Source organism: Phacochoerus africanus, chromosome 8 (genome assembly GCF_016906955.1).
Source record: "Phacochoerus africanus isolate WHEZ1 chromosome 8, ROS_Pafr_v1, whole genome shotgun sequence".
Taxonomy (NCBI): domain Eukaryota; kingdom Metazoa; phylum Chordata; class Mammalia; order Artiodactyla; family Suidae; genus Phacochoerus; species Phacochoerus africanus.
Window position 1 is genome coordinate 48,139,650 of NC_062551.1, and position 23,981 is coordinate 48,163,630.

Below are 23,981 nucleotides of genomic sequence, written 5' to 3' on the forward strand. Positions count from 1 at the left end.
TGAGGGAAAGGTTGAATTTTAGGGAACACTGTTGTGTATGGGTCATTTCCTTTTGCGATTTGTATGAAAAGAATTGAAGGCCAGGAAACCTTCAATGAGAGACTGGGGCAAGGATTCATCTTTGGAGGGCAGTGTTCTGGTGTAGGCTGGGGGCTGTGGCGGTGGGAAAGAAGAGACAGATTGAAGAGATGATGTTCAGAAAGCAGAGAGGTCAAGAATTTGGTGCCTAAAGACAGCTAGAGGAAAAATCAAACCACAACAAGATAGAGGAGGCCAGCACAAGTCTAGGGGAGGGTACTGAGGTCACTTTGGGACATGGGTGCAGAGGGCTGAGAGGACATCTGGGGAAGGTATTCAGGAGGCTGCTGGCACATGGGGGTCTCTTGTTTTGGAAAAAAGTGGGGGACTGGAGACAGATGAGGGTCCTGTCTACAGAGACTAGAACTGAGGTTGTGGAAGGTTAAATGGCCAGAGAGAGAGTGCATGGTGGGAAACGCAAGGTGGGCTCTTGATTGAACTGTGATGACTTAAGCCAGCATTTGAGAGGGGAGCCTGCAGAGGAGTAGGTGGGGAGGTTGGAGAAAAGTCAGAGTGTGTGCTGTGACAGTCACCAAGGGAAGAGCAGTCCTCTGGGGAGAAAGTGGTCAGTGGCGTAAGTCGTCCTGTAGGGAATGACTAAAGAATATCCACACTGTCAGCCATGAGAGATGGTCAGGGAGCTTGGCAAGCAGTGAGGGCTAGAAACAGATACGGGAGTCACTGTTACAGAGATGTTCAGCATGGCCGAGGAGTGGATGAGATGGCCCAGGGGAGCTGCAGCATGGAGCCAGGGACCCAACCTAATGGAGCTATAACATTTAAAGGCTAGGTGGACGCTACTGGCAAGGAGGTCTGGTGGACGGGGGAGCCCGGCTCAGCTCCTCGATACTGGTTGGGTGGATGGCAGTGCTGTCGCTGAGATAGGTCAGCTACCAGGGAGGAAGGGCATGTACACAGAGCAGAGGGGGCTATGACTGGTCAGACAGGGCTGGGGTCGGATGTTGGGGTGAAGAGCATGGTGTCTGGATTTTTTGGGTTCAGAACCCTGGTGCTCCAACCCTGCAGGTAGAGGAGGAGCGGCGGAGCGCAGCAGGCAGTGAAAAGGAGGAAGAGCCCGAGGAAGAGGAGGAGGAGGAAGAGGAGGAGGAGTATGATGAGGAAGAAGAGGAAGAAGACGATGACCGGCCGCCGAAGAAACCCCGCCATGGCGGCTTCATTCTGGATGAAGCTGGTATGTGACAGGGCTGGCGAGTGCCAAGCAGAGTCTGAACTTCCACCTTCACTTCTATTTCTTGAATGTCCTTTTTTTTTTTTTTTTCCCCCCCTTGGCTTTTTAGGGCCACACCTTTGGCATATGGAAGTTTCCAATCTGGGGTTGAATCGGAGCTGTAGCCACCAGCCTTTGAAACAGCCACAGCAATGCTGGATTCTTAACTCACTGAGCAGGACCAAGGATCAAACCCGTTAACCTGGATACTAGTCATGTTTGTTACGACTAAGCCATAATGGGAATTCCTGCATTTTTTTTTTTTTTTAATTTTTAAAATTAAAGTGTAGTTGATTTACAGTGTGTGTTTTGTTTTGTTTTTGGCAGTTCTTTTTTTTTTTTTTTTTGGTCTCTTGTGCTTTTAGGGCCATGCCTGAGGCATATGGAGGTTCCCAGGCTAGGGGTCTAATCGGAACTGTTGCTACTGGCCTACGCCACAGACACAGCAATGCCAGATCCGAGGTGCATCTGCAACCTACACCACAGCTCATGGCAACACCGGATCCTTAACCCACTGAATGAGGCTAGGGAATCAAACCAGCAACCTCATGGTTCCTAGTTGGATTCATTTCCACTGTGCCACGATGGGAACTCCTCTTTTTTTTTTTTTTTTTTAATTTAGGACCACAGTAAGTGTTAGCTGTTACAAAAGTAGGAGAATGATACGACGACTAACAAACCATGAACCCTGTTTTCTTTTTTTTTGGTCTTAGGGCTGCACCTGCAGCATATGGAGGTTCCCAGGCTCGGGGTCTAATTGGAACTGCAGCTGCCAGCCTACACCACAGCCACAGCAACGCCAGATCTGAGCCACATCTGAGACCTACACCACAGCTCATGGCAACGCTGGATCCTTAACCCACTGAGCGAGGCCAGGGATCAAACTGCAACCTCATGGTTCCTAGTCGGATTCGTTTCCACTGTGCCACAATGGGAACTCCAACCCTGTTTTTTTAAAACATATACCAGTGTTCCCTTAGTTGGGAGAAAACTTTTTTTTTTTAATGGCCTGCACTCACAGTATATGGAAGTTCCCAGGCCAGGGATTGAATCCAAGATCCTTAACCCATGCACTGGGTCAGGGATCGAAGCATACTTCCATAGGGACCTGAGTTGCTACAGTCAGACTTTTTTTCTTTTTGTCTTTTTAGGGCCATACCCTCGGCATATGGAGGTTCCCCAGGCTAGGGGTAAAATCAGAGCCCCAGCTGCCAGCCTACACCATAGCCACAGCAACACCAGATCCAAGCTGCGTCTGCCACCTGCAGCACGGCTCACGGCAGTACCAGATCCTTAACCCACTGAGCGAGGCCAGGGATTGAACCTGCATCCTCATGGATACTAGTCGGGTTTGTTACGCTGAGCCACAACGAGAACTGCTGCAGTCAGATTCTTAACCCATTGCACCCCAGCAGGAACTCTGGGAGGACATTTTTCTACTTGCTTATACTTTGAGATAATTTTAAGATGGATCTGTGGGTGGTGGGAGGAGGAATTACTTTTAGAGCCAGGAGGAGCTGCGTAGGAGACCTGACCTTGCTGCTTCACCTTTCCTAGCCTCCGTGTCTTGATCTGTAAGGTGGGGATCCATTAGTACCTGTTGCCCAGAGAAGCCGTTCCCTGGGAGCTGTTGTCATGAGGTCACCTTTGCCCTGGCTGCCCCCTGACCACTCAGCCTTCCCGTTTCAGATGTGGATGACGAGTATGAGGACGAGGACCAGTGGGAGGATGGAGCAGAGGACATTCTAGAGAAAGGTGTGTGGGGGCCCCGCCTCTGCAAGACCACAGGGGGTGTGGCTGAAGGGTCTCGAGATCCCCCCCCATGCCCTGCACCACCCCACCCCACACCCTCCTCACCTCGCTTCTTTCTGTCGTTGCCCGAGAGACCAGCTCCTCACCCATTTCCTTTTAGGCCCATGAGTTGGGGGGGTGGGGGGCGGATATTGTGGGGAGAGGACTCTGGGATCCCAGGGCCCCAGTGAATCCCTTCTGGGGTTGTGGGGTGGGCAGGCTCTGCCCCGATATACCCCCCACTTCCTGGGCCAGTGCCACCCCTTCCGTTATTTTCCGTTCTGTGCGCCTCATACATTTTCGGCTTCTCCCCCAACCACCTGGTGCCTGGCCTTTATTTTTGATTTTCAACCTTCCTGTGTCCCTCCCCTCCCCTTCCCCCAACCCATTGGTTGATTTCGCTGCTATAATTTGGCTCATACTTTGTCTGCCCTCGCCCACCACCACTACCACCACCACCACCACCACCACCACCACCTCCTCTTCCTCCAAGTAGAAGAGATTGAAGGTAAGAATCTGAAAAATACGATTCCCCGATCCTCCTCCCATATCCTAACATCTCCTCTGTCCTGCCCGTGGCACCCTACCTCCCTCACCCCAAGCCCTTTCCAGCCCTCGGGGCTCTGACTCATGTAGGGTCCAGAGTCAGGGGGTTCTGGGCCCAGGTCTCCAGCAGTCGTTGGCCTGGGACAGTGTGTATATGTGTGCGTGCGTGTGTGTGTGTGTAAGTGTGAGCGCTGTGGGTCGCAGGAATAGGTAGGATGGGACAGAAGTCAGGATGTGCTTAGACAGTGGCTTTGAGATGAGGAACAGCTGGATGTCCCCGACTGCTGGGCCCCTTTCCCCAAGGAGGACGCGGAGAAACAGGATGCTGAGAGGACAGAACTTGAGGGTGGGGGTTGCTCAGTGAGGGATCTCCTGCCCTGGAGCCCCGCGCTCTGGCCCCCTTGCCCCGACTGCTTTCTCCAGGCCCCTGCTTTTCATCTTCCCTGACTCACCTCATCTGCCTTTTTTTTTTTTTTTTTTTTTTTTCAGCTTCCAATATTGACAATGTTGTCCTGGATGAAGACCGTTCCGGGGCGCGCCGTCTGCAAAACCTCTGGAGGTGAGCAGGGAGGGGAGAGGGTGAGACTGGGGGCAGGTCAGCCCACCCTCCTCTCCTCAACATGCACTTCTGTTTGCCTTCCCCCTTACACCCCAGGGACCAGCGAGAAGAAGAATTGGGCGAGTATTACATGAAGAAATACGCCAAGTCATCTGTGGGCGAGACGTAAGGGCGTGGGCTGGGCCGACGGGGGCTAGGAGCAGGGGTCCCTTTCGGAGAAGGGTCAGGGGTCTGACAGACCCCTTCCTCCTGACTACTCTTCTTTCTCCAGGGTGTACGGAGGATCTGACGAGCTCTCGGATGACATCACCCAACAGCAGTTGCTTCCGGGAGTCAAGTAAGGGGTTGGGACAGGAGGGCTGGGGTGGGAGTCTTGTCCTAGGCTCCTGTACCCACCAGGGTCCCTTGCTGAAGTAAGTCAGGATGCAGAGTCACACAGACCGAGTGGTGGATGTGGGGGAAGAGGAGGGGGCCTGGTTGGTGCTTTTCTCTCCCCTTCCTTCTGCTTATGGATGGAAGGATAGAGCGGGGAGAGGAAGAGGGGTGGCTCGGTGATTTGTATGTTTCACTGAGGGTTCCTTTTCCTCTTTTGTCAGGGATCCCAATCTGTGGACCGTCAAGTGTAAGGTGTGTACACTGGCCTTGGGGCGTAGGGGAGGCCTTGTTGGGGGGACTTTGCTTCTGTCTGACCTGGGTCTCCCTGACCTGTCAGTCTCTGGTCCTTCTGTCTCTGCATTCTTCACTCTCCCCAGCTTCCACCTCCTCACCTACACTTACTCAGTGGCTCCCCCTGTTTTTCTTTTTGTCCATCCCTTTTGCTCTGTATTTCTACATCTCCCTGGTCCCCTTCTTTCTCCCACTTTTTTTTGGAGGGGGGCCGGCGATTCTTCTTTTTTTATTGAGGTATATAGTTGACCTAGTGTCATGTAAGTTTCAAGTATACAAAATAATGATTTATAATTTAAAAAATACTCCATTTATAGTTATTATGAAATATTGGCTATGTTCCTTGTGCCATATGATATGTCCTTGTAGTTTTGTTTTATTTTAGCTATGGTATAAAACATATTATTTTCTATAGTAGTTTTTATCCCTTAATCCCTGGCCCTTATCTTGTCCCTTCCCCAGACTCCATCTGTCTTGCTGCTGTCTCCTGCCTCCTTTTCTGTGTCCTGTTCTCCATCTTGTCATTTCTTTGAAGTCGGCCTCTCTTTTTCCAGATTGGGGAGGAGCGGGCCACAGCCATTTCCTTGATGCGCAAGTTCATTGCCTACCAATTCACAGACACGGTAAGTTGAGTAGGCAGGCCGCTTGGGGGTGAGAGATGGACAAAGCCCAGAGGGAGGGACAGTACAGGTTCAGGGGTACCAGATATCTCTTGCACTGGTCAGCACTGCCTGTTAGATGAGCTGCTCCAGCTAGAAAATGACGCTCCCTGGATGACCGGAGTGTTCGTCTGGGCCTGACAGAGGTGGTCTTTGTTCTTTCTGCGTTTCTAGCAGGGTTCCCCAGCCCCTGTCCCCCTCTGGAGGTTAGCCGTCTAGCTTCCTGAACTCTTCCTGAGAGTGAGTTCTGCCTGTTTATCAACCCTGGCGGGCAGCTGTCACCCTCGCACGTTTGGGAGGGGGTTCTAGCCCAGGGCGGTGTGGTGGCTGAGTGTGTCGGAGAACAGGCCTGTTGGGAGGAGAATTCCTTCCTTCTCTCACTCAGTTATCGGAATCCACTGCACCTCTCCTCTGGACTGGTTCTGGCTCTGAGAGATGCTGAGGATACAGGGGTGACTATGCCAGAGCTGGTCCTTCTCCCTTTAGGGCTCACTCACACAGCACGGGAAGCAAGAAGTAACGCCACCTACACACAAGGCAGCAGATGCTACATTTAAGGACACAGGTCTTCCTTTAGATTAGTAGGGTTTGAAGCCTCTTTCCCCCCCCCCCACTTCCTCTCTCTGTGACATTGATCAAGCTGCCTCCCTTCTTTGCATCCCTTGCCTGCCCCTCAGCACAATGAGGATTAAATATCTTTGGGCATGTCCAGTTCTGAGCTGGGGCTTGTTCTGCAGCTTGTGTTCAGTAAATGTAATATTTGTCAGAAGCATAATTGTCGGTTTTGGAATTGTCAGGGTATGCTGGCTAGTAACTTTCTCACTCAGTATGATTTGTATTAGGCCGAATGCGTTGCTTGTACCTGCTGAAGCAGTAGGTGTTTATCAGTGGGACCAAGCGGACAGTGCAGGATTTGCAAATCATAATTTTATTTTAATTTTTTTTCTGTTTTTAGGGCTGCACCCCAGGCATATGGAGGTTCCCAGGCTAGGGGTCCAACTGAAGCTACAGCTGCTGGCCTATACCACAGCCACAGCAACGAAGGATCTGAGCTGTGTCTGCAACCTACACCACAGCTCACAGCAACACTGGATCCTTAACCCACTGAGCAAGGCCAGGGATCGAACCTGCATCCTCATGGATGCTAGTCAGATTCGTTTCCGCTGAGCCACGATGGAAACTCCAAATCACAATTTTAAATGTGCTCAAGCCTCTACCTTGTGCCCTGGGCAAGATTCTAGTGACCTTGCTTGAGTTGGGCCCAAACTGGTACATGTATATTACAGAAGCCAGAATTTCTCCATACCCAAGATCCATTTTTCAGAAGTAGTTACTATTGGTTTGTGTGTCTTTCCAAACCATCTTTTTTGCATAATGAAAGATAGGTCATTATGAAAAATAAATAGGAGTTGGTGCTGCTGTGGCGGGGGTTTGATCCCTGGCCTGGGAACTTTTCTGCATGGCCAAAAAGGAAAATAAGTAAATAAATAAATAAATAAATATTATTTATGGATAAATAAAATGGATTTTATTCTGCAGAGCCTTTGGTCAATACCATAATCATTTTTCCATGCCCAGTAAATATAAGATCATTTACATTTTTCAGTATCACAACCAACACTGAAACAAACTAGTTACTTTTTTGAAAAATAAAATATAATTCACATACTATATAAAAGTATGGTGCTGGATTTGGTGTTCTCTATCATTAAAGATTTTTGCATTTATATTCAATATCTTTACCTCTTGTAGGTCTATTCAGATTTTTTATTTCTTTTAGAGTCAGTTGTCTTTCTAAAAAAAAAAATGTTCATTTCATTTAGGTTATCTAATTTATTGGTACACAGTTGTTGTATATTGCGTTGTAACTCCTTAAGATTGATTGGTAGTGGAGTTTCCGTTGTGACGCGGTGGAAGTGAATCTGGCTAGGAACCATCAAGTTGCAGGTTCAGTCCCTGGCCTTGCTCAGTGGGTTGAGGATTTGGTGTTGCCATGAGCTGTGGTGTAGATTGCAGATGTGACTCGGATCTGGCGTTGCTGTGGCTATGGTTTAGGCTGACACCTGTAGCTCCAGTTGGACTCTTAGCCTGGGACTTCCATATGCCCCCAGTGCGGCCCTAAAAAGCAAAAAAATAAGATTGGTTGGTAGTAATCCCTTTCTTTCATTCCTGATTTTGGTAATTTGAGTTTTTTCTGTTTTTTCTTGGTCACTCTGGCTAAAGGTTTGCCAAATTTGTTGATCTTTTCAAAGAAACAGTTTTGGTTTTGATGGTTTTCTCTTGTTTTTCTAATCTCTGTTTCACTTATTTCCACTCAGATCTTTATTGTTTCTTTCCTTCTGCTTACTTTGGGATTAATTTCTTCTTGTCTAGTTTCTTAAAGTGAAAGTTCAGGTTATTGATTTAAGGGGTTTTTTTTTCTTTCTTTAAGTTGGTGTTCACAGTTACAAATTTATTTCTAAGCATGGCTTTCTCTGCCTCCCATAAATTTAGTATATTGTGTTTTTGTTTTCATCTTTTTAGGGCCGACCCGAGGCATATGGAGGTTCCCAGGCTAGGGGTCTAATTGGAGCTGTAGCCGCCAGCCTATACCACAGCCACAGCGATGCAGTATCAGAGCCACATCTGTGACCTACACCACAGCTCACGGCAACGTTGAGGTCAGGGATTGAACCCACAACCTTATGGTTCCTAGTCGGATTCGTTTCCACTGCTCCATGACGAGGAACTCCTCAAAATATTATGAAATTTCCCTTATTTCTCTGACCCACTGGTTACATGGAAGTGTGTTTCTGCATATTTATGAACTTGATAAATTTCCTCTGTTAATGATTTCTAACTTGATTCTTTGTAGTTGGAGAATATACTTTACATGATTTCACTCCTTTTACATTTATTGAGATTTGTCTTATGTTCTGTTATGTGGTTTCTCTTAGAGAGTGTTCAGTGTGCCCTGAGAACTCCACTGGTGTATGATGGAGTGTTCTACCTGCAGGTGTCTGTTAGGTCTTGTTGGTTCGTAGAGTTACTCAGCTATTCTGTTCCTTGTTGATCTTCTGTCTGGTTGTTCTGTCTATTGTTGAAAGTTGAGTGTTGTGGTCTCTAGTTATTATTGGGGAATTACCAGTTTCTCTCTTGATTCCTATTGAGTTTTGTTTCATATGTTTTGAGACTCTGTTGTTAGGTTCATGTATATTTATTTATTTATTTATTATTTATTTTTGTCTTTTTGCTATTTCTTTGGGCTGCTCCCGCGGCATATGGAGGTTCCTAGGCTAGGGGTCGAATCGGAGCTGTAGCCACTGGCCTACGCCAGAGCCACAGCAACGCGGGGTCCGAGCCGCGTCTGCAACCTACACTACAGCTCACGGCAACGCCGGATCGTCAACCCACTGAGCAAGGGCAGGGATCGAACACGCAACCTCATGGTTCCTAGTCGGATTCGTTAACCACTGCGCCACGACGGGAACTCCTATTTATTATTTTTATTTTCATTTGTCTTTTTAGGGCCGCAGCTGAAGCACATAGAAGTTCCCAGGCTAGGGTTCGAATTGGAGCTGTAGCTGCCGGCCCACACCACAGCCACAGCAACGCCAGATCCGAGCTGTGTCTGCGACCTACACCATGGCTCATGGCAACACTAGATCCTTAACTCACTGAGTGAGGCCAGGGATCGAACCCATGTCCTCATGGACACTGGTTGGGTTCGTTATTGCTGAACCACAACAGGAACTCCCAGTTCATATATTTATAATTGTTATAGCTTCTTGATGTTTTGACATATTTATCGTCATTAAGTGTCCTTTGTCTCTGGTAATGATTATTCTTAAGGTCTGTTCTGCTGTTAGTGTAGCCACTCCAACTCTCTTCGGTTCTAGTTGCTGTTTATATATAGCATACGTGGATATCTGTCTGTGTCACAGCATGTAGTTTTATCTCGTTATGTTTTTAAGTATTACATTATATGTTCTGGTACAAGCAGACCTCAGAGATACTGTGAATTTGGTTCCAGACCTCCGCAATAAAGTGAATATCATAATAAAACAAGTCACGTGAATTTTTTGGTTTCTCACTGCATGTAGCAGTTATGTTTATTTACACTATATTTTGTTCTGTTAAGCGTGTGATAGCATTATGTCTAAAGAAATATTGTACATACCTAACTTTTTTTGTTCTTTTTTCTTTTTTTGGCTGCCCTGCAGCATATGTAGTTCCTGGGCCAGGAATCAGATCCGAGCTGCAGTTGCAACCTACACTCTAGCTGTGACAACGCCACATCCTTAACCCACTGTGCCGAGCCAGGGGTCAAACCTGCATCCCAGTGCTTCAGAGATGCTGCCGATCTTGTTGTGCCATAGCAGAAACTCCTGTACATACCTTAATTTAAAAATCGTGGGAATTCCCATTAAGACTCAGTGGTAATGACCCCGACTAGAGTCCATGAGGATGTGGGTTTGATCCCTGGCCACATTCAGTGGGTTAAGGATCCAGTGTCGCCATGAGCTGTGGTGTAGGTTGCAGATGTGGCTCATTTCTGGCATTGCTGTGGCTGTGGTGTAGGCTGGCAGCTGCAGCTCACATTCAACCCCTAGCCTGGGAACGTCCATATACCTCAGGTGCAGCCCTAAAAAAGTCAAAATAATGATAATAATAATAATAATGCTGGTGGACTTCCCTTGTGGTGCAGTGGTTTAAGGATCCAGCACTGTTACTGCAATAGCTTGGGTCATTGCTGTGGCACGGGTTCATTCCCTGGCCTGAGAACTTTCACATACTGTGGGCATAGCCAAAAAAATGATGATGCTTTGGGAAAATGGCACTGATAGACTTGCTCAATGTAGGACTGGCACAGACCTTCAGTTTGTAAAAAATGCAATAGCTGCAAAGTGTAGTAAAGCCAGAGTGCGATAAAGTGATGTGTGCTTGTATGGTTATTCCATATTTTAACAAATCCTTCTTTAGGAGGTATTTAAAATTTTCCAGTCTTGTTTGCTATGAAAGTAACTCTGCAGTGAACATCCTTGTGTCAGGGTCATTGCACCAACATAACATGTTTCTTTTTTTCTTTTTGGGACCGCACCCACAGCATATGGAAGTTCCCAGGCTAAGAGTCCAATTGGAGCTGTAGCTACTGGCCACAGCCACAGCCACGCCAGACCTGAGCCATGTCTGCGACCTACACCACAACTCCTGGTGACACAGGATCCTTAACCCACTGAACGAGGCCAGGGATCGAACCTGCATCCTCATGGGTACTAATTAGTTTCGTTACTGCTGAGCCACAACAGAAACTCCACAAACCCATTTCTTTAGGATAAATCCCCACAAGAGGGTCACTGAGGTGGCGCTGGTTTCTGTTACTAACAGTCATATGTTGCTGTCTCTCCCCGGCTTGGCCTCCAGCCCCTGCAGATTAAGTCGGTAGTGGCACCAGAACACGTGAAGGGCTACATCTACGTGGAGGCCTACAAGCAGACCCACGTGAAGCAGGCCATCGAGGGCGTGGGCAACCTGCGGCTTGGCTACTGGAACCAGCAAATGGTGCCCATTAAGGAGATGACGGATGTGCTCAAAGTGGTGAAGGAGGTGGCCAACCTGAAGCCAAAATCCTGGGTCCGCCTCAAGCGGGGCATTTATAAGGACGACATCGCTCAGGTGCGTGGGGCTGGACTCTCTCTTCTGTCCCCCCCTTCTTCCTGTTTGTCCTTTCCACCCTTCTAACTCGTGCAAGGAGCAGAACCCCCCTCAGCTGAGGTGACACAGAGCCTGGAGCTGTGAGCACACAGGAAATGGGTGGCCGTCTGCTGTGTGCACTCAGTGTGTGTTGAGCAGAGACCCGAAGGTGGTGAGCGAGTGAGCCGTGCGGAGTTTGGGGAAGAGCTGTGGTGGAAGGAGCAGCCCAGGAGCTGGGACCATCACCGGCTGAGGTCGAATGAATGAGGCTGAGAGTGGCAGGAGAGGAGCTCAGGGAGGCAGCAGGGCCCGTGTGTCCTTCCAAGGGCTTTGGCTTTTATTGGAGTGAGACGGCGGGTTCTGAGGGGCACAGTGTGACGTGGGTCTTGATGGGATTAGTCTGCTGACTGCACTGAGGCTAGACCACTGGTTCTCAAGCAGGGGCTGCCCCCCCGGGGCGTTTCCCAGTGTGTGTTTCAGCTGAGGGGGGACTCGAGTCTAGCATCTAGTGGATAGAAGCCAGGGGTGCCGCTAACATCTGTCAAGGCCCAGGACAGCCCCTCACAGCAGAGGGCTACTCGCCTGAGAAGCCCTGCAGAAGACAGGATGGGGCACAGGAACAGGGAGACCAGTGCAGAGGCTGCCGCCACAGTCTAGGTGGCAGGTGATGGCGGGACAGGACCAAGGTTGCAGTGGTAGAGGAGGGGGAGAGGTCAGAAGTTTTGAAGGCAGAGCTGATGGGATCCACCAAGTTGGCTGTGGCTGTAAGAGAAAGGCCGGGGGCGGGGCAGCGGAGCACGTTCGGGGCGGTCAGGAGGTTAGGTTGCAGTTATGGCAGGCTTGAGGGACCTTGTACTTACTTATTTTTTGCTTTTCAGGGCCACTCCCGCAGCATATGCAAGTTCCCAGGTTATGGGGTCAAATCAGCTGCCTGCCTGCACCACAGCCACAGCAAGGCCAGATCCAAGCCATGTCCGTGACCTACACCACAGCTCACGGCAATGCCGGATCCTCAACCCACTGAGCGAGGCCAGGGATTGAACTGGCATCCTTGTGGATTCTAGTTGGGTTCATTACCACTGAGCCACAGTGGGAACTCCTTGAGGGACCTTTTAGACATCCAAGTGGAGATGTCAAACCAAGAGTGGGATACTCAGCTTCAGAACTGAGGAAAGACGGGCTAGAGAGCAAACTCTGGGGGGGTGTTAGCAGTCTCCTTCCTTCCACATCGCCCTCTGTCCCTCGCCTTCCTGCGTCTGATCTAGGGAGGGAGGCCAGGCCCCTCTGACCCGCGTCTGTCCTCGCAGGTGGATTATGTGGAGCCCAGCCAAAACACCATCTCCCTGAAGATGATCCCCCGCATCGACTACGACCGCATCAAGGCCCGCATGAGCTTGGTACCGTGGGGACGTGCTGCTGGTGGGGAGAGGGGCTCCTCTGCTGGTGGCCAAGCCCTCGTCTCTCAGCCTTCCCACCCCTGCCTCTTTTCCTCCACAGAAAGACTGGTTTGCCAAAAGGAAGAAGTTTAAGCGGCCTCCACAGAGGCTCTTTGATGCAGAAAAGATCAGGTGAGTGTCCTTGGGCTGGGCTGGGCTGGGCTGGGCTGGGTGCCCAGAGCTGTGGTGCAGGATGTGCCTCTCCTGGTTCTCCCGCAGGCCTGGGCCCCCAGTCGCATCTGTGGTTTAGTCTGTGAGTGGTGAGCTTGGCCGTGTCGCCTCAGCCAGGTTATTCAGCATCCATGTGCCCCAGCTCCCTCTGCTGCAAAGATCAGCAATAGTAACCCCGCTTCCTAGGATGGTAGTGAGACTTGGATGAATGTGCGTGTGTAGCTAGAACAGTGCTTGGCGAGTAATCAGTGACACTGTGGTCTTCATTCTGACGAAGGCTGGGTTGTAGAATGAGCCTTTTGATCTGGCAGGCTGGGCTAATGCTTCAGGTCAGGCCAGAGTAATACTTCGCCTGCCTGAATTGGACACATTTATACCGCTGCTCTCCACCTGACTGGACAAACCCTTACTAAGAACAAACCCTTCCCTGCCCCCAGCAGCCGATCCGACACCAGGTCTGGCATGCCCAGTGGGATGCTCTTCCCAAAGTCATGTTCCTCTTCCCAAATTCACCTTGTGAATGAGAAGATAACTGAGCCATCAAAGCGTGAGCTGCTCCCCTTTTGGAGAGTGGAGCAGGCTTTCTCTCCTACCCTAGAAGCATGGGGCAGGGACGGAGTGTCCCCTCGCCCCACATGCAGAGCTGGTAGAGTTAAAGCGGAAGCTGGGAGCCCCACCCCCTGCTTTGAGCTGTGACTGTTAGACTCTTGGACTCAGCCACCTTGGCCACGTGGTGTGCCCTCCCTGCGCCTCATTCTCTCAGTTCCCTGGAAAACTAGGGTCATATTACTGATGCCACGGGCTTTGGGGGAAGTAGGGCGGTCACATGTGTCCCTGGATGTTACCTGTTAGCACTGAGACTTTGATACTTTGTCTACTGAGCACCTGCCCCGTACCAGGCGCTATCGCAGGGGAAAGGGCGAATAAGAGATGCTGAGGCTCCGGCCTCCTGGAGTTGCCATTCTAGTTACAGGGGGACGGGTCAAACCGTGTCTCATCAGAGGGTGATGGGTACTGTGGTGAAAATTAAAGCAGGGAAGGGGCAGCAGGGTGCCCGGAGGGGGCGCTGTGTGCCCTTCCATTGAGCCTGGGCCTTTGAGCCTTGTGAGGCGTCCCTCCCGCAGGAGGGTGTAACGTGCCGGGACGGGAGGGCTCAGCTGTCCCTTGTCCTCTTCGCCTGTTGCCAGTGGGCAAGAGGGAGGCACAGCAAGATTCCAAGATTCTCCTCTTAACCTTCCCTTCCAATCTTCTTTCCCCGACAAAATCCCAGGTCCCTGGGGGGTGATGTTGCTTCTGATGGTGATTTCCTCATCTTCGAGGGGAACCGTTACAGCCGGAAGGGCTTTCTGTTCAAGAGCTTTGCCATGTCTGCCGTGGTGAGGGTCCCAGAGGGAATCGTGCGAATGGTACTGGGGAGCGGGGAGGATAAGCTTTCTCCCCCTCCTGACATCCGAGCCCCAGGGCAGTGGGTTACTTGGGCCTGTCCCGCATCATCCTCAAGTTGGGAGTGTCCCCCGGGGAATAACCGCACCATTTCCAGCCCACTCAGCTGGGCTGTGACACTGACCTTGGTCCACTGCCTTGTCTCCCTCCTGTCCCTTGGGGCTCAGATCACAGAGGGTGTGAAGCCCACACTCTCTGAGCTGGAGAAATTTGAGGACCAGCCAGAGGGCATCGACCTTGAGGTGGTGACCGAAAGCACAGGTATTTGGTCCCGGTCCGTAACCCTGGCCAGGGAGGGGGTGGCCCGCGGGGAGCAGCTCCCAGGTTAGCCCTGTGTCTGCCCCTGCAGGGAAGGAGCGGGAACACAACTTCCAGCCTGGGGACAACGTGGAGGTGTGTGAGGGCGAGCTCATCAACCTTCAGGGCAAGATCCTCAGCGTGGACGGCAACAAGATCACCATCATGCCCAAGCACGAGGACCTCAAGGTGGGGGCCGTGCTGCCTGCACGTACGTGCTGGCTTGAGGGCAGGACGAAGGCATGGGGTCATCTTGAGGTTCCTGTCTGGGGGTAGTCTGCTTCGGGGCGGCGCGTCTGAGGCTTGTCCAGGCCTAGCGTGGTGTGTCTGGGGTGAGGCGGTCTCTAGGCGGGTCTGAGGAGGCATCTCGCCTGGTGTCACGTCTTGGGGACAGGCTGTCTTTTTGTGGGTAAGTGTTGTCCCGGCTGATCTCCTGTGTCTCCAGGGCAGGCTCAGGGCTGTCCGTGTGGCCCAGGGTCGTCCGCGGTTGGGTGGTGTGAGCCTGGAGTGGGGTTTGGCCAGGGTCTTTCCGAGAACGCGAATGGAATCCGAGGATGAGTAGGCGGTAGGTAGTGGTGCCGTCCCCTTACCTGTTCGCTGTCGCCACATCCAATCCCAGGACATGTTGGAGTTCCCGGCCCAGGAGCTGCGGAAGTACTTCAAGATGGGGGACCACGTGAAGGTGATCGCCGGCCGATTCGAGGGCGACACGGGCCTCATCGTGCGGGTGGAAGAGAACTTTGTCATCCTCTTCTCCGACCTCACCATGCACGAGGTAGCTGGTGGGAGGCTGGCAGTGGGGAGGCTGTGCCGGGAGGAGACAGAGGCTGACCAGCCGTGTGACCCTGCTTCCTTCACCCTTGTCCATCTGCCACAGCTGAAGGTGCTCCCCCGGGACCTGCAGCTCTGCTCGGAGACGGCATCGGGTGTGGATGTTGGGGGCCAGCACGAGTGGGGGGAGCTGGTGCAGTTGGACCCCCAGACCGTGGGTGTCATTGTGCGACTGGAGCGGGAGACCTTCCAGGTGTGTGTGCTACACGCAGAGGCGGGCTTAACTTTAGGGGCTTCTTCTCCCTCTAGCTGCTCATCCTAGAGGTGGCAGAGCATGTGGCTAAGAACCCAGACGGCTCTGTCACCTGTCTGTGTGGCATCGGGCAAGTGCCTGTCACTTACCCTCTCTGTGCCTCAGCAGCACACCCTGTGCAAAGGAGATAGCAGCGTGTGCTTCAGGGTTGTGACTGAATCCCTGAGACCAGGTATGCACCCAGGCATTTGGTGCTGGCTCAGGGGCTGGGTGCTGCTGCTGCCTTCTTCCTCTTCAGCATGGATGTGGGAGCCACAGAGCACAAACACTTAGAACCCTGGGCTCTGGAATCACATCTCAGCTCTGTTGCTCTGTGCTGTGTGACCCTGGGCTAGTAACTTTCCCTCTCTGAGCCTGAGATTTTCCTGTCTGTAAAATTGGGAATTGTGACAGCATCCATCTCAGAAGTTTTGAGGCCTCTGTGAAATCTCAAGTGAAGAATTTAACAGGGAACCTGGCACAGAGTAACGTGTAAACATTAGCTATATGTTAATGTCTGTTCCTCCACCCATCTCTCAGGTCCCTGACACTCAGCTGGAATGGACTCTGCTCCCAGAGGGTGTTCTGGAATGATGGAAAACATTTTTGGTCGACCCCATGCCTAGGGGGTGGTTTCGTGGCATTGCCTGCCCCAGAGGCAGGGAGTTTAGACATCCTCCCGAGCTTGGGACTGTCTCCCACAGGAAGACTCATCCCACTCCAGGGGAGCCCTGCTCCGTGTCACCCTTCGCCACTCTCAGCCCCTCAGCATCCCCTCTCCTCCTTCATAGGTGCTGAACATGTATGGGAAGGTGGTGACTGTCAGGCACCAGGCTGTGACCCGGAAGAAGGACAACCGCTTTGCCGTGGCCCTGGACTCCGAACAGAACAACATCCATGTGAAAGACATCGTCAAGGTCATTGATGGCCCTCACTCGGTGAGTATGAGCTCCTGCCCATCTTTTGCATCGGGGAGCGTTGTGGTGGGGGCGTGGCCACGAGCGTGACTGGCCTTCCCTCATCCAGGGCCGGGAAGGCGAGATTCGCCATCTGTTCCGAAGCTTCGCCTTCCTGCATTGCAAGAAACTGGTGGAGAATGGGGGCATGTTTGTCTGCAAGACCCGCCACCTGGTGCTGGCAGGGGGCTCGAAGGTGAGGCGGGCACTGTGGCGCCCTGTCTGTCGGCTTTCTGGTGTGGGTCTCTGGCCTTCCCCGGTCCCAGGCGTGACAAGAATGGGCTTGTGGAGTACTTGGAGGGCAGATGTCAGTGTCAGGTCCTTGGCAAAATGTGGGGGAAAAAAGCTTATTGGGACTCTAAGCTATTTACTTTCAGTTTTATTCTGTAATTGTCAGGTGCTTGACACTGCAGATGTGGCAGTGAAAGACACAGATCTCTGCCCTTCTAGTACTTTTCTGGAGTATGCTTTTTGGAGATGAACAGATCAAAAGATACACCTACAGATCCATCAATACACTGATGGCAAGCACCGTGGAGAGAAAGAGAACAGGATAAAGAGCTAGAGAATGTTGGGGCTGCTGCTTTAGATAGAGGAGGTTGAGAAAAGACCTTGAGGAGACGGCATTTGAGCAGAACCTGAAGGAAGGATTCTCAGGAGACAGCAAGTACAAAGGTCTTGAGGTGGGATTTATAGGGAAGTGGTACAGAACAAAAGTTTCCAGAGTTGCCGTTGTGGCTCAGCGGGTTAAGAACCTGACTAGTATCCATGAGGATGCAGGTTTGATCCCTGGCCTCACTCAGTGGGTTAAGGATCTGGTGTTGCTGTGAGTTGTGGTGTAGGTGGCAGACTCAGCTTGGATCTGGTGTTCCTGTGGCTGTGGTGTAGGCCAGCAGCTGCAGCTCTGATTGGCCCTTTAGCCCAGGGACCTCTATATGCCGCAGGGAAGCCCTAAAAAAAAAAAAAAAAAAAACTTCCTTTCCAGAAAGGAAATCAGACCTGGGATATGATGGAGTTCCCGTCGTGGCTCAGTGGTTAACGAATCCAACTAGGAACCATGAAGTTGCGGGTTCGATCCCTAGCCTTGCTCAGTGGGTTAAGGATCTGGCGTTGCCGTCAGCTGTGGTGCAGGTCGCAGATGCAGCTCGGATCCCATGTTGCTGTGGCTCTGTTGTAGCCGGTGGCTACAGCTCCAATTAGACCCCTAGCCTGGGAACCTCCATATGCTGCAAGAGCGGCCCAAGAAATGGCAAAAAGACCAAAAAAAAAAAAAAATAGACCTGGGATATGGGGAACTGGGACATGGAGATGGTTTTCTCAGGGCCCTACAAATGGAATGCTGAATTCCCATGACTTGCAGTTTTTGTTTGAATCCTTGACCACCACAGTTTAGTCCTACTGTTTGCCCAGGGAGGCCTGGGCCTCTTGGTTGACAGGCCCACAGTGGCATAGGGATGGCAGTTGAGGCATTGTGAACCAGGAGGAGGGCTGCTGGGCAGGATCAAGAATTAACTGTTCCCAAACGGCAGCAAGCAGTGTGGGGCGGGGCCGGGAGCCTGTCACCCAGGCCTGGCCTGCCAGGTCACTTCTTGCCCTTCCCCTAGCCGCGAGATGTGACCAACTTCACAGTAGGCGGCTTTGCCCCTATGAGCCCCCGGATCAGCAGCCCCATGCACCCCAGCGCTGGAGGTGAGGGGGATTTGGGGTGGGAGTGTGTCTGGGGATGGAGGAGGGAGGTTGCTCAGCCCATACTCACTGAGCATCTGCCCTGGGCCCGCCCATGATGGAGCTCACAGCCCAGTGGGGCCCCGCCCCCCACCATGGCAGCCTAGCATGGGCAGGGCTGCAGTGGGAGAGCCCAGGGCTCTGGTGGGGGGGCTCCAGAGGAGGCTCCTAACCCGAGGGTGAGGGCAGTCACGTGAAGAGGGGGCTTGAAGGTACCCTGGCTGTGGTCATAGCTTGGGACTGGTGACTTTCTTCCTCCGCAGGTCAGCGAGGAGGCTTTGGCAGCCCTGGTGGTGGTGGCGGCGGCATGAGCAGGGGCCGGGGGCGGAGAGACAACGAGCTCATCGGCCAGACTGTGCGCATCTCCCAGGGGCCCTACAAAGGTGACCTGCGAGGCCCCGGGAGGCTTGGGGAGGGCGTGGTGAAGGAGAGCCCACCTGGCCTGACCTCCTGCTTCCCCCCCAGGCTACATTGGCGTGGTAAAAGATGCCACGGAGTCCACGGCCCGCGTGGAGCTGCACTCCACCTGCCAGACCATCTCAGTGGACCGTCAGCGGCTCACCACAGTGTACGGGCCGGGCCAGGAGGGAGGTTGTTGGGCGCTGAGAGGGCCCTATTCATCCCACTTGTTCTCTTTGTTTACAGGGGCTCACGGCGCCCGGGCGGCATGACCTCAACCTACGGACGGACGCCCATGTATGGTTCCCAGACGCCCATGTATGGCTCTGGCTCCCGCACGCCCATGTATGGTTCTCAGACCCCTCTCCAGGATGGTGAGCACGCCCAAGGGGTAAGGATGAGGGGCAGCGTGGGGGATCTAGAGACCAGGTGGAGCTGATGGATGCGCATCTTCTATTCTAGGCAGCCGCACCCCACATTATGGCTCTCAGACGCCCCTGCATGACGGCAGCCGCACTCCTGCACAGAGTGGAGCCTGGGACCCCAACAACCCTAACACACCGTCTAGGTGAGGCCCAGGAGCTGGGGTGGGTTCCCTGAGCCCCTGGCTGCAGGTACCGTGAGGGTGAGTGGTTTTGCTAGGTTTCTGTGGGATGGACGGGTCTGTACAGCGCAGCCCGAGTTTTCTGCTCCCAGCCCCAGGCTGGTTGTGTGAAGGTGCAGGCAAGGCTGGGGCTAGAGACGAAGTCATCTCTCCACTTCATCACAGGGGCATGGCGTGGACTTAGAGACAGATTGTGTGACCTTGGTCCGGTGACTGGTTGTGTGACCTTGGGCAGGCGACCTCATCTCTGTTTCCCAGTCACCTCACTTACGAAATGGAGGCCTCTGGATGGGGCTGTTGTGAGGATGAAGTTGCCTAGTTCGGTGCTTGCCTAGAAGTTTTTGCTGCGTTGTTGTGATCACCAGTTATTCTGAACACATTTCTCTCCCCAACAGGGCTGAAGAAGAGTATGAGTATGCCTTCGATGACGAGCCTACTCCATCCCCACAGGCTTACGGGGGCACCCCCAACCCCCAAACACCTGGCTACCCAGACCCCTCATCCCCACAGGTCAACCCACAGTACAACCCGCAGACACCGGGGACACCAGCTATGTGAGTGCACTGGGGCTAGTCTTACCAGCCGCAGCCCAGACCCTCCCCACTGCCACCACCTCCTTCTCTTCCCCACCACCCCCAACCAGTGCCCCTCTCTCCTTGTTTCTGCAGGTACAACACAGACCAGTTCTCCCCCTATGCGGCCCCCTCCCCACAAGGCTCCTACCAGCCCAGCCCCAGCCCGCAGAGCTACCACCAGGTGGCGCCAAGCCCCGCAGGCTACCAGAACACCCACTCACCAGCCAGCTACCACCCCACACCCTCGCCCATGGCCTATCAGGTACTGGTCAGCTTGCAGTGTCCTTGAGGGTGCAGGGCTAGTGTGGGCCTTGGGCCTATTGGGACAGCCAGGCCAAATGACTTGTTCCCAACAACCCCATTCCATTTTCCCCTCAGGCCAGCCCAAGCCCTAGCCCCGTTGGCTATAGTCCGATGACACCCGGAGCTCCCTCCCCTGGTGGCTACAACCCACACACGCCTGGCTCAGGCATTGAGCAGAACTCCAGCGACTGGGTAACCACTGACATCCAGGTGAAGGTGCGGGACACCTACCTGGATACACAAGTGGTGGGGCAGACAGGTGTCATCCGAAGTGTCACGGTAAGCGGGGCCCAGGCTGGTGGATGGGCAGGCATACTCCTGTTTGGGTCCCCAGTCTCTGTGGTTACTGTTCTTTTGTTGTTTTTTACTGTCTATCCACATCTTCCAATACCCTTTTAAAGCTGGGAAAAAAGATGTGAAAAGGTTTAGCATGCCAACTCCACAAGGCAGGGATTTCTGCCTTTTGTGCTCACGGCTGGGTCCCAACAGCCTGGGACAGTGACTTGCACCCAGGAGTATGGTTTCTTTTTAACAAAACACTTCTGAGATCAGTTCAGTAAGGCGGACTGAGTGCTCCTCTGTGCAGGCTTGGGCTGGGTGCCCCCTGCCCCAGCTCCGCCTGCCCCCTGCATTCCTCACAGTCACTGAGTTCTCTCTAGCCTCAGGACCTTTGCTCATCCCTTTCCTCTGTCTAGAACTCTCTTTCCTTCATTCTTTGTCTAGTGAACTCCTCATCCTTCAGGGAAACACCTGGGCTATCTCAGGTCTGTCTCTTATGGGTCCATGCAATTCTTTTTCATGGTACCTACCTGCTGCCTCAAAGCTTAAAGTTGACCCTAGGGTGGTTCTTTGATTACCAAACCTGTATTTTCTTCCTAAGTGGCCCCAGTTCTTAGATGAGTGACTGGCACTTTGTTGGCTCTTCAGTAAATATTGAATTAATTAAACACCAAGAGACAAAGCTAGCTCTAGGCCCTGCCCTCACAGATCTCACATTCCAGTGGGGGAGATACATGTCCCCAGACAGTGACAGCCCTGGTGGCTAGAGCTGGGATGTGAGAAGCCCAGAGGGCAAAGAGGACTGCATTAACCCAGGGGAGGCACTTTATCCCACTTCGGAAGGGGTCAGGGAGGGCTTCCTGGAAAAGGTGACATCTGTGTCGAGACCTGAAGGATGAACAGGAGTAAGCCAGGGGAAATGGCTGGGGAGAGGGCTGAGTGCATTCCAGATAGAGGGCAGGTACAAAGGCCTGGAGGTGAGGGAAGGCCTGGCTTATCTGGGGAGTGGAGCCTCTTCATTGTGGCTGGAACATAAAGACTCAAGGGGGAAGGTGACGAAGGAGGCCAGAGAAGTGGCTGGAGCCAGTCACATGCCAGCCTGCGGATCTTGGATTGTGTCCTGAGGGCACTGGGAGGAGTGGTGGCACCAGAGCTGTGCTGGTCTGTCACAGATGGATTAGGTGTGGTGAGATGGGCCTGGGGGGAGGAAAAGAGGGAGGGAGGACCCTTGGGAGGCTGAATGGGCAGGCCTCAGAGCTGGAGGTTGTTGAAGTTGCTGACTGGGGACCGTGGGGCCATTCCTGAGAGACAGAGGCCCAGGAGGAGGAACAAATGTTGGGGGGAAGCTGAGGCCAGTTTGGAACACAGAGAGTCAAGAGCCTGACAAGCAGTCTCCCTGTTGGCTTAAGTTGGCTTCATGTTGGTGCTTGCCTTGCTAATCTCATCACCCCACCCTGCACACTGCAGACCCCAGGTCTTGGAACCGGCCCAGCTTTGACCTTTTCTGCTCCTGTGTCACCTTGGAAAAGTGACTTCTTAGAATGAACCCTGATCCTGTGTCCCCTGAGGGTGGGTATCGGGTCTGTGTTGGGAGTAGGCCAGGCTGACCAGGCTGTCCCCACCCCCAGGGAGGCATGTGCTCTGTGTACCTGAAGGACAGTGAGAAGGTTGTCAGCATCTCCAGTGAGCACCTGGAGCCCATCACCCCCACCAAGAACAACAAGGTAAGAGAGGACAAAGGAACGTGGGGGCATTGGGCTGCGCCTCGGACCCTGACCTTGTGTGTGTGTCCCCCGCCCCAGGTGAAGGTGATCCTGGGTGAGGATCGGGAAGCCACAGGTGTCCTGCTGAGCATTGATGGCGAGGATGGCATTGTCCGCATGGACCTTGATGAACAGCTCAAGATCCTCAACCTCCGCTTCCTGGGGAAGCTCCTGGAGGCCTGAGACAGGCAGGGTGGACTCTGGCACATGTCTGGCAGATGGAAAGTGTCCCTCCTTCCTCCCCTGGCCCTTGGCTCTGACACAGGATCTGGGGCCTGGAGCAGGGTTAGCCTGATTGTTCAGGATTTCTTTTATTTTCATTTCTGGGTTCCTATCTTCCTCCCTATTCATGGGAATCAGAGTAGAGTCTGGGGGAGGGTCCCCACCTTCTTGTACCCCACCTTCCTCGGCTTGCTTTTGTGTTATGGTCTTTAATAAAAAGCTCTTTGGTCAAAAGTCGGGCGTGTGTGGGCCTGTGTTCCAGTTTGTGAGGTGGGTCATTTGCAGACCCCACTTACCTGTGTGGTCTTAGGTAAGAAACAGTCTACTGTCTACATAAACCTCAGTGTTCTCATCTAGAAAATGATACTCCCTACCCCGAGGGCTCTTGAATGTGTAAGATGTTGGAAAGAGATTATTAGAACAGAGCTTGTCATGTAATTGACAAAGTTCCGTCTTATTCATGCTTGAGTAAAGTAAAAATCGGTTAATATTAAATTGGAAACAGATTCCTCCTATGGTGCAGCATTTGATGGTCCTTTCTCTTGAGGCCATCAGCAGTGATGCCAGCATTGCTGTAGCTTGTCTAAGAGCTTGGGCATGGGAACGAGGAGCAGTGTGGCAAACGGGGCTTAGTACCTGACTCCTTCACTTTCCTCATTTGATAGTCACAGGTCTTTTTGCAAATGCAATATAAAATGTATTATAAGATAGTTGAGGGAATTCCCGCTGTGGCACAGTGGGTTAAGAATCCTACTGTAGCAGCTTGGGTCGCTGCAGAGGTGGGGATCTGTACCCAGCTGTGGCTGTCGTTAAAGGATCCAGGCTTGCCCCAGCTAGGGGTAGGTTACATTTGTGGCTGGGATTCATTCCCTGGCCCGGGGAACTTCCGTATGCTGTGGATGTGGCCATAAAAAATTAAAATGTTGAGCTGTTCAAAAAGATCCACCAAGAACACCCATGTCCCCACCACTCCACTTAGGAACCTGATAGGAAGGACCCACTTTAGCGGCACACCCAGTCCATTCTCCTCCAGAGGTAATCACAGCCCTGAATCCTGTGTCTTTTTCCTAACATCGGTACTTTTACTACCTTAGTATTTATCCCTAAATGTTGTGTGGTGGTTTTAAGTGTTCTTTTAAGTTTACATAACGGAGTTAATAGGTTAAGTAGGGATCCGGTGTTGTCACTGCTGAGGCTCAGGTTGCTTCTACCATCCCAAGGTTCAATCCGTGGCTGGGAACCTTTGCATGCTGCAGGCGAGGAGGAAAAAAAGCCTATATAAACAGCATGACTGGAGTTCCCGTCGTGGCGCAGTGGTTGACAAATCCGACTAGGGACCATGAGCTTGCAGGTTCGATCCCTGGCCTGGCTCAGTGGGTTAAGGATCCGGCGTTGCCGTGAGCTGTGGTGTAGGTTGCAGGCGTGGCTCGGATCCCGCGTTGCTGTGGCTGTGGTGTAGGCCAGCGGCTGCAGCTCCTATTCGACCCCTAGCCTGGGAACCTCCATATCCCGCGGAAGCGGCCCTAGAAAAGGCAGACCAAAAAA

General features: G+C 52.5%; 1 protein-coding gene across 4 annotated transcripts in view; it reads left to right on the top strand.

Moving 5' to 3' along the window:
* SUPT5H (SPT5 homolog, DSIF elongation factor subunit) overlaps nt 1–22,670 on the top strand; it is a 30,267-nt gene extending 7,597 nt beyond the window's left edge. For all 4 annotated transcript variants that reach the window (XM_047789711.1, XM_047789715.1, XM_047789714.1 and 1 more), the window contains exons 3-30: nt 1,105–1,270; nt 2,996–3,061; nt 3,594–3,605; nt 4,133–4,202; nt 4,299–4,367; nt 4,474–4,539; nt 4,799–4,829; nt 5,423–5,491; nt 10,931–11,182; nt 12,508–12,597; nt 12,698–12,768; nt 14,078–14,183; nt 14,418–14,511; nt 14,600–14,736; nt 15,167–15,322; nt 15,425–15,571; nt 16,402–16,548; nt 16,637–16,762; nt 18,171–18,255; nt 18,555–18,674; nt 18,757–18,859; nt 18,937–19,064; nt 19,153–19,258; nt 19,690–19,848; nt 19,963–20,131; nt 20,248–20,451; nt 22,080–22,175; nt 22,254–22,670. In XM_047789711.1, coding sequence (XP_047645667.1) covers nt 1,105–1,270; nt 2,996–3,061; nt 3,594–3,605; nt 4,133–4,202; nt 4,299–4,367; nt 4,474–4,539; nt 4,799–4,829; nt 5,423–5,491; nt 10,931–11,182; nt 12,508–12,597; nt 12,698–12,768; nt 14,078–14,183; nt 14,418–14,511; nt 14,600–14,736; nt 15,167–15,322; nt 15,425–15,571; nt 16,402–16,548; nt 16,637–16,762; nt 18,171–18,255; nt 18,555–18,674; nt 18,757–18,859; nt 18,937–19,064; nt 19,153–19,258; nt 19,690–19,848; nt 19,963–20,131; nt 20,248–20,451; nt 22,080–22,175; nt 22,254–22,397 — 3,189 coding nt within the window. In that variant the 3' untranslated portion in view covers nt 22,398–22,670. The remainder of the gene's footprint in view (nt 1–1,104; nt 1,271–2,995; nt 3,062–3,593; nt 3,606–4,132; nt 4,203–4,298; nt 4,368–4,473; nt 4,540–4,798; nt 4,830–5,422; nt 5,492–10,930; nt 11,183–12,507; nt 12,598–12,697; nt 12,769–14,077; nt 14,184–14,417; nt 14,512–14,599; nt 14,737–15,166; nt 15,323–15,424; nt 15,572–16,401; nt 16,549–16,636; nt 16,763–18,170; nt 18,256–18,554; nt 18,675–18,756; nt 18,860–18,936; nt 19,065–19,152; nt 19,259–19,689; nt 19,849–19,962; nt 20,132–20,247; nt 20,452–22,079; nt 22,176–22,253) is intronic.
* The last annotated feature ends 1,311 nt before the right edge of the window (nt 22,671–23,981 follow it).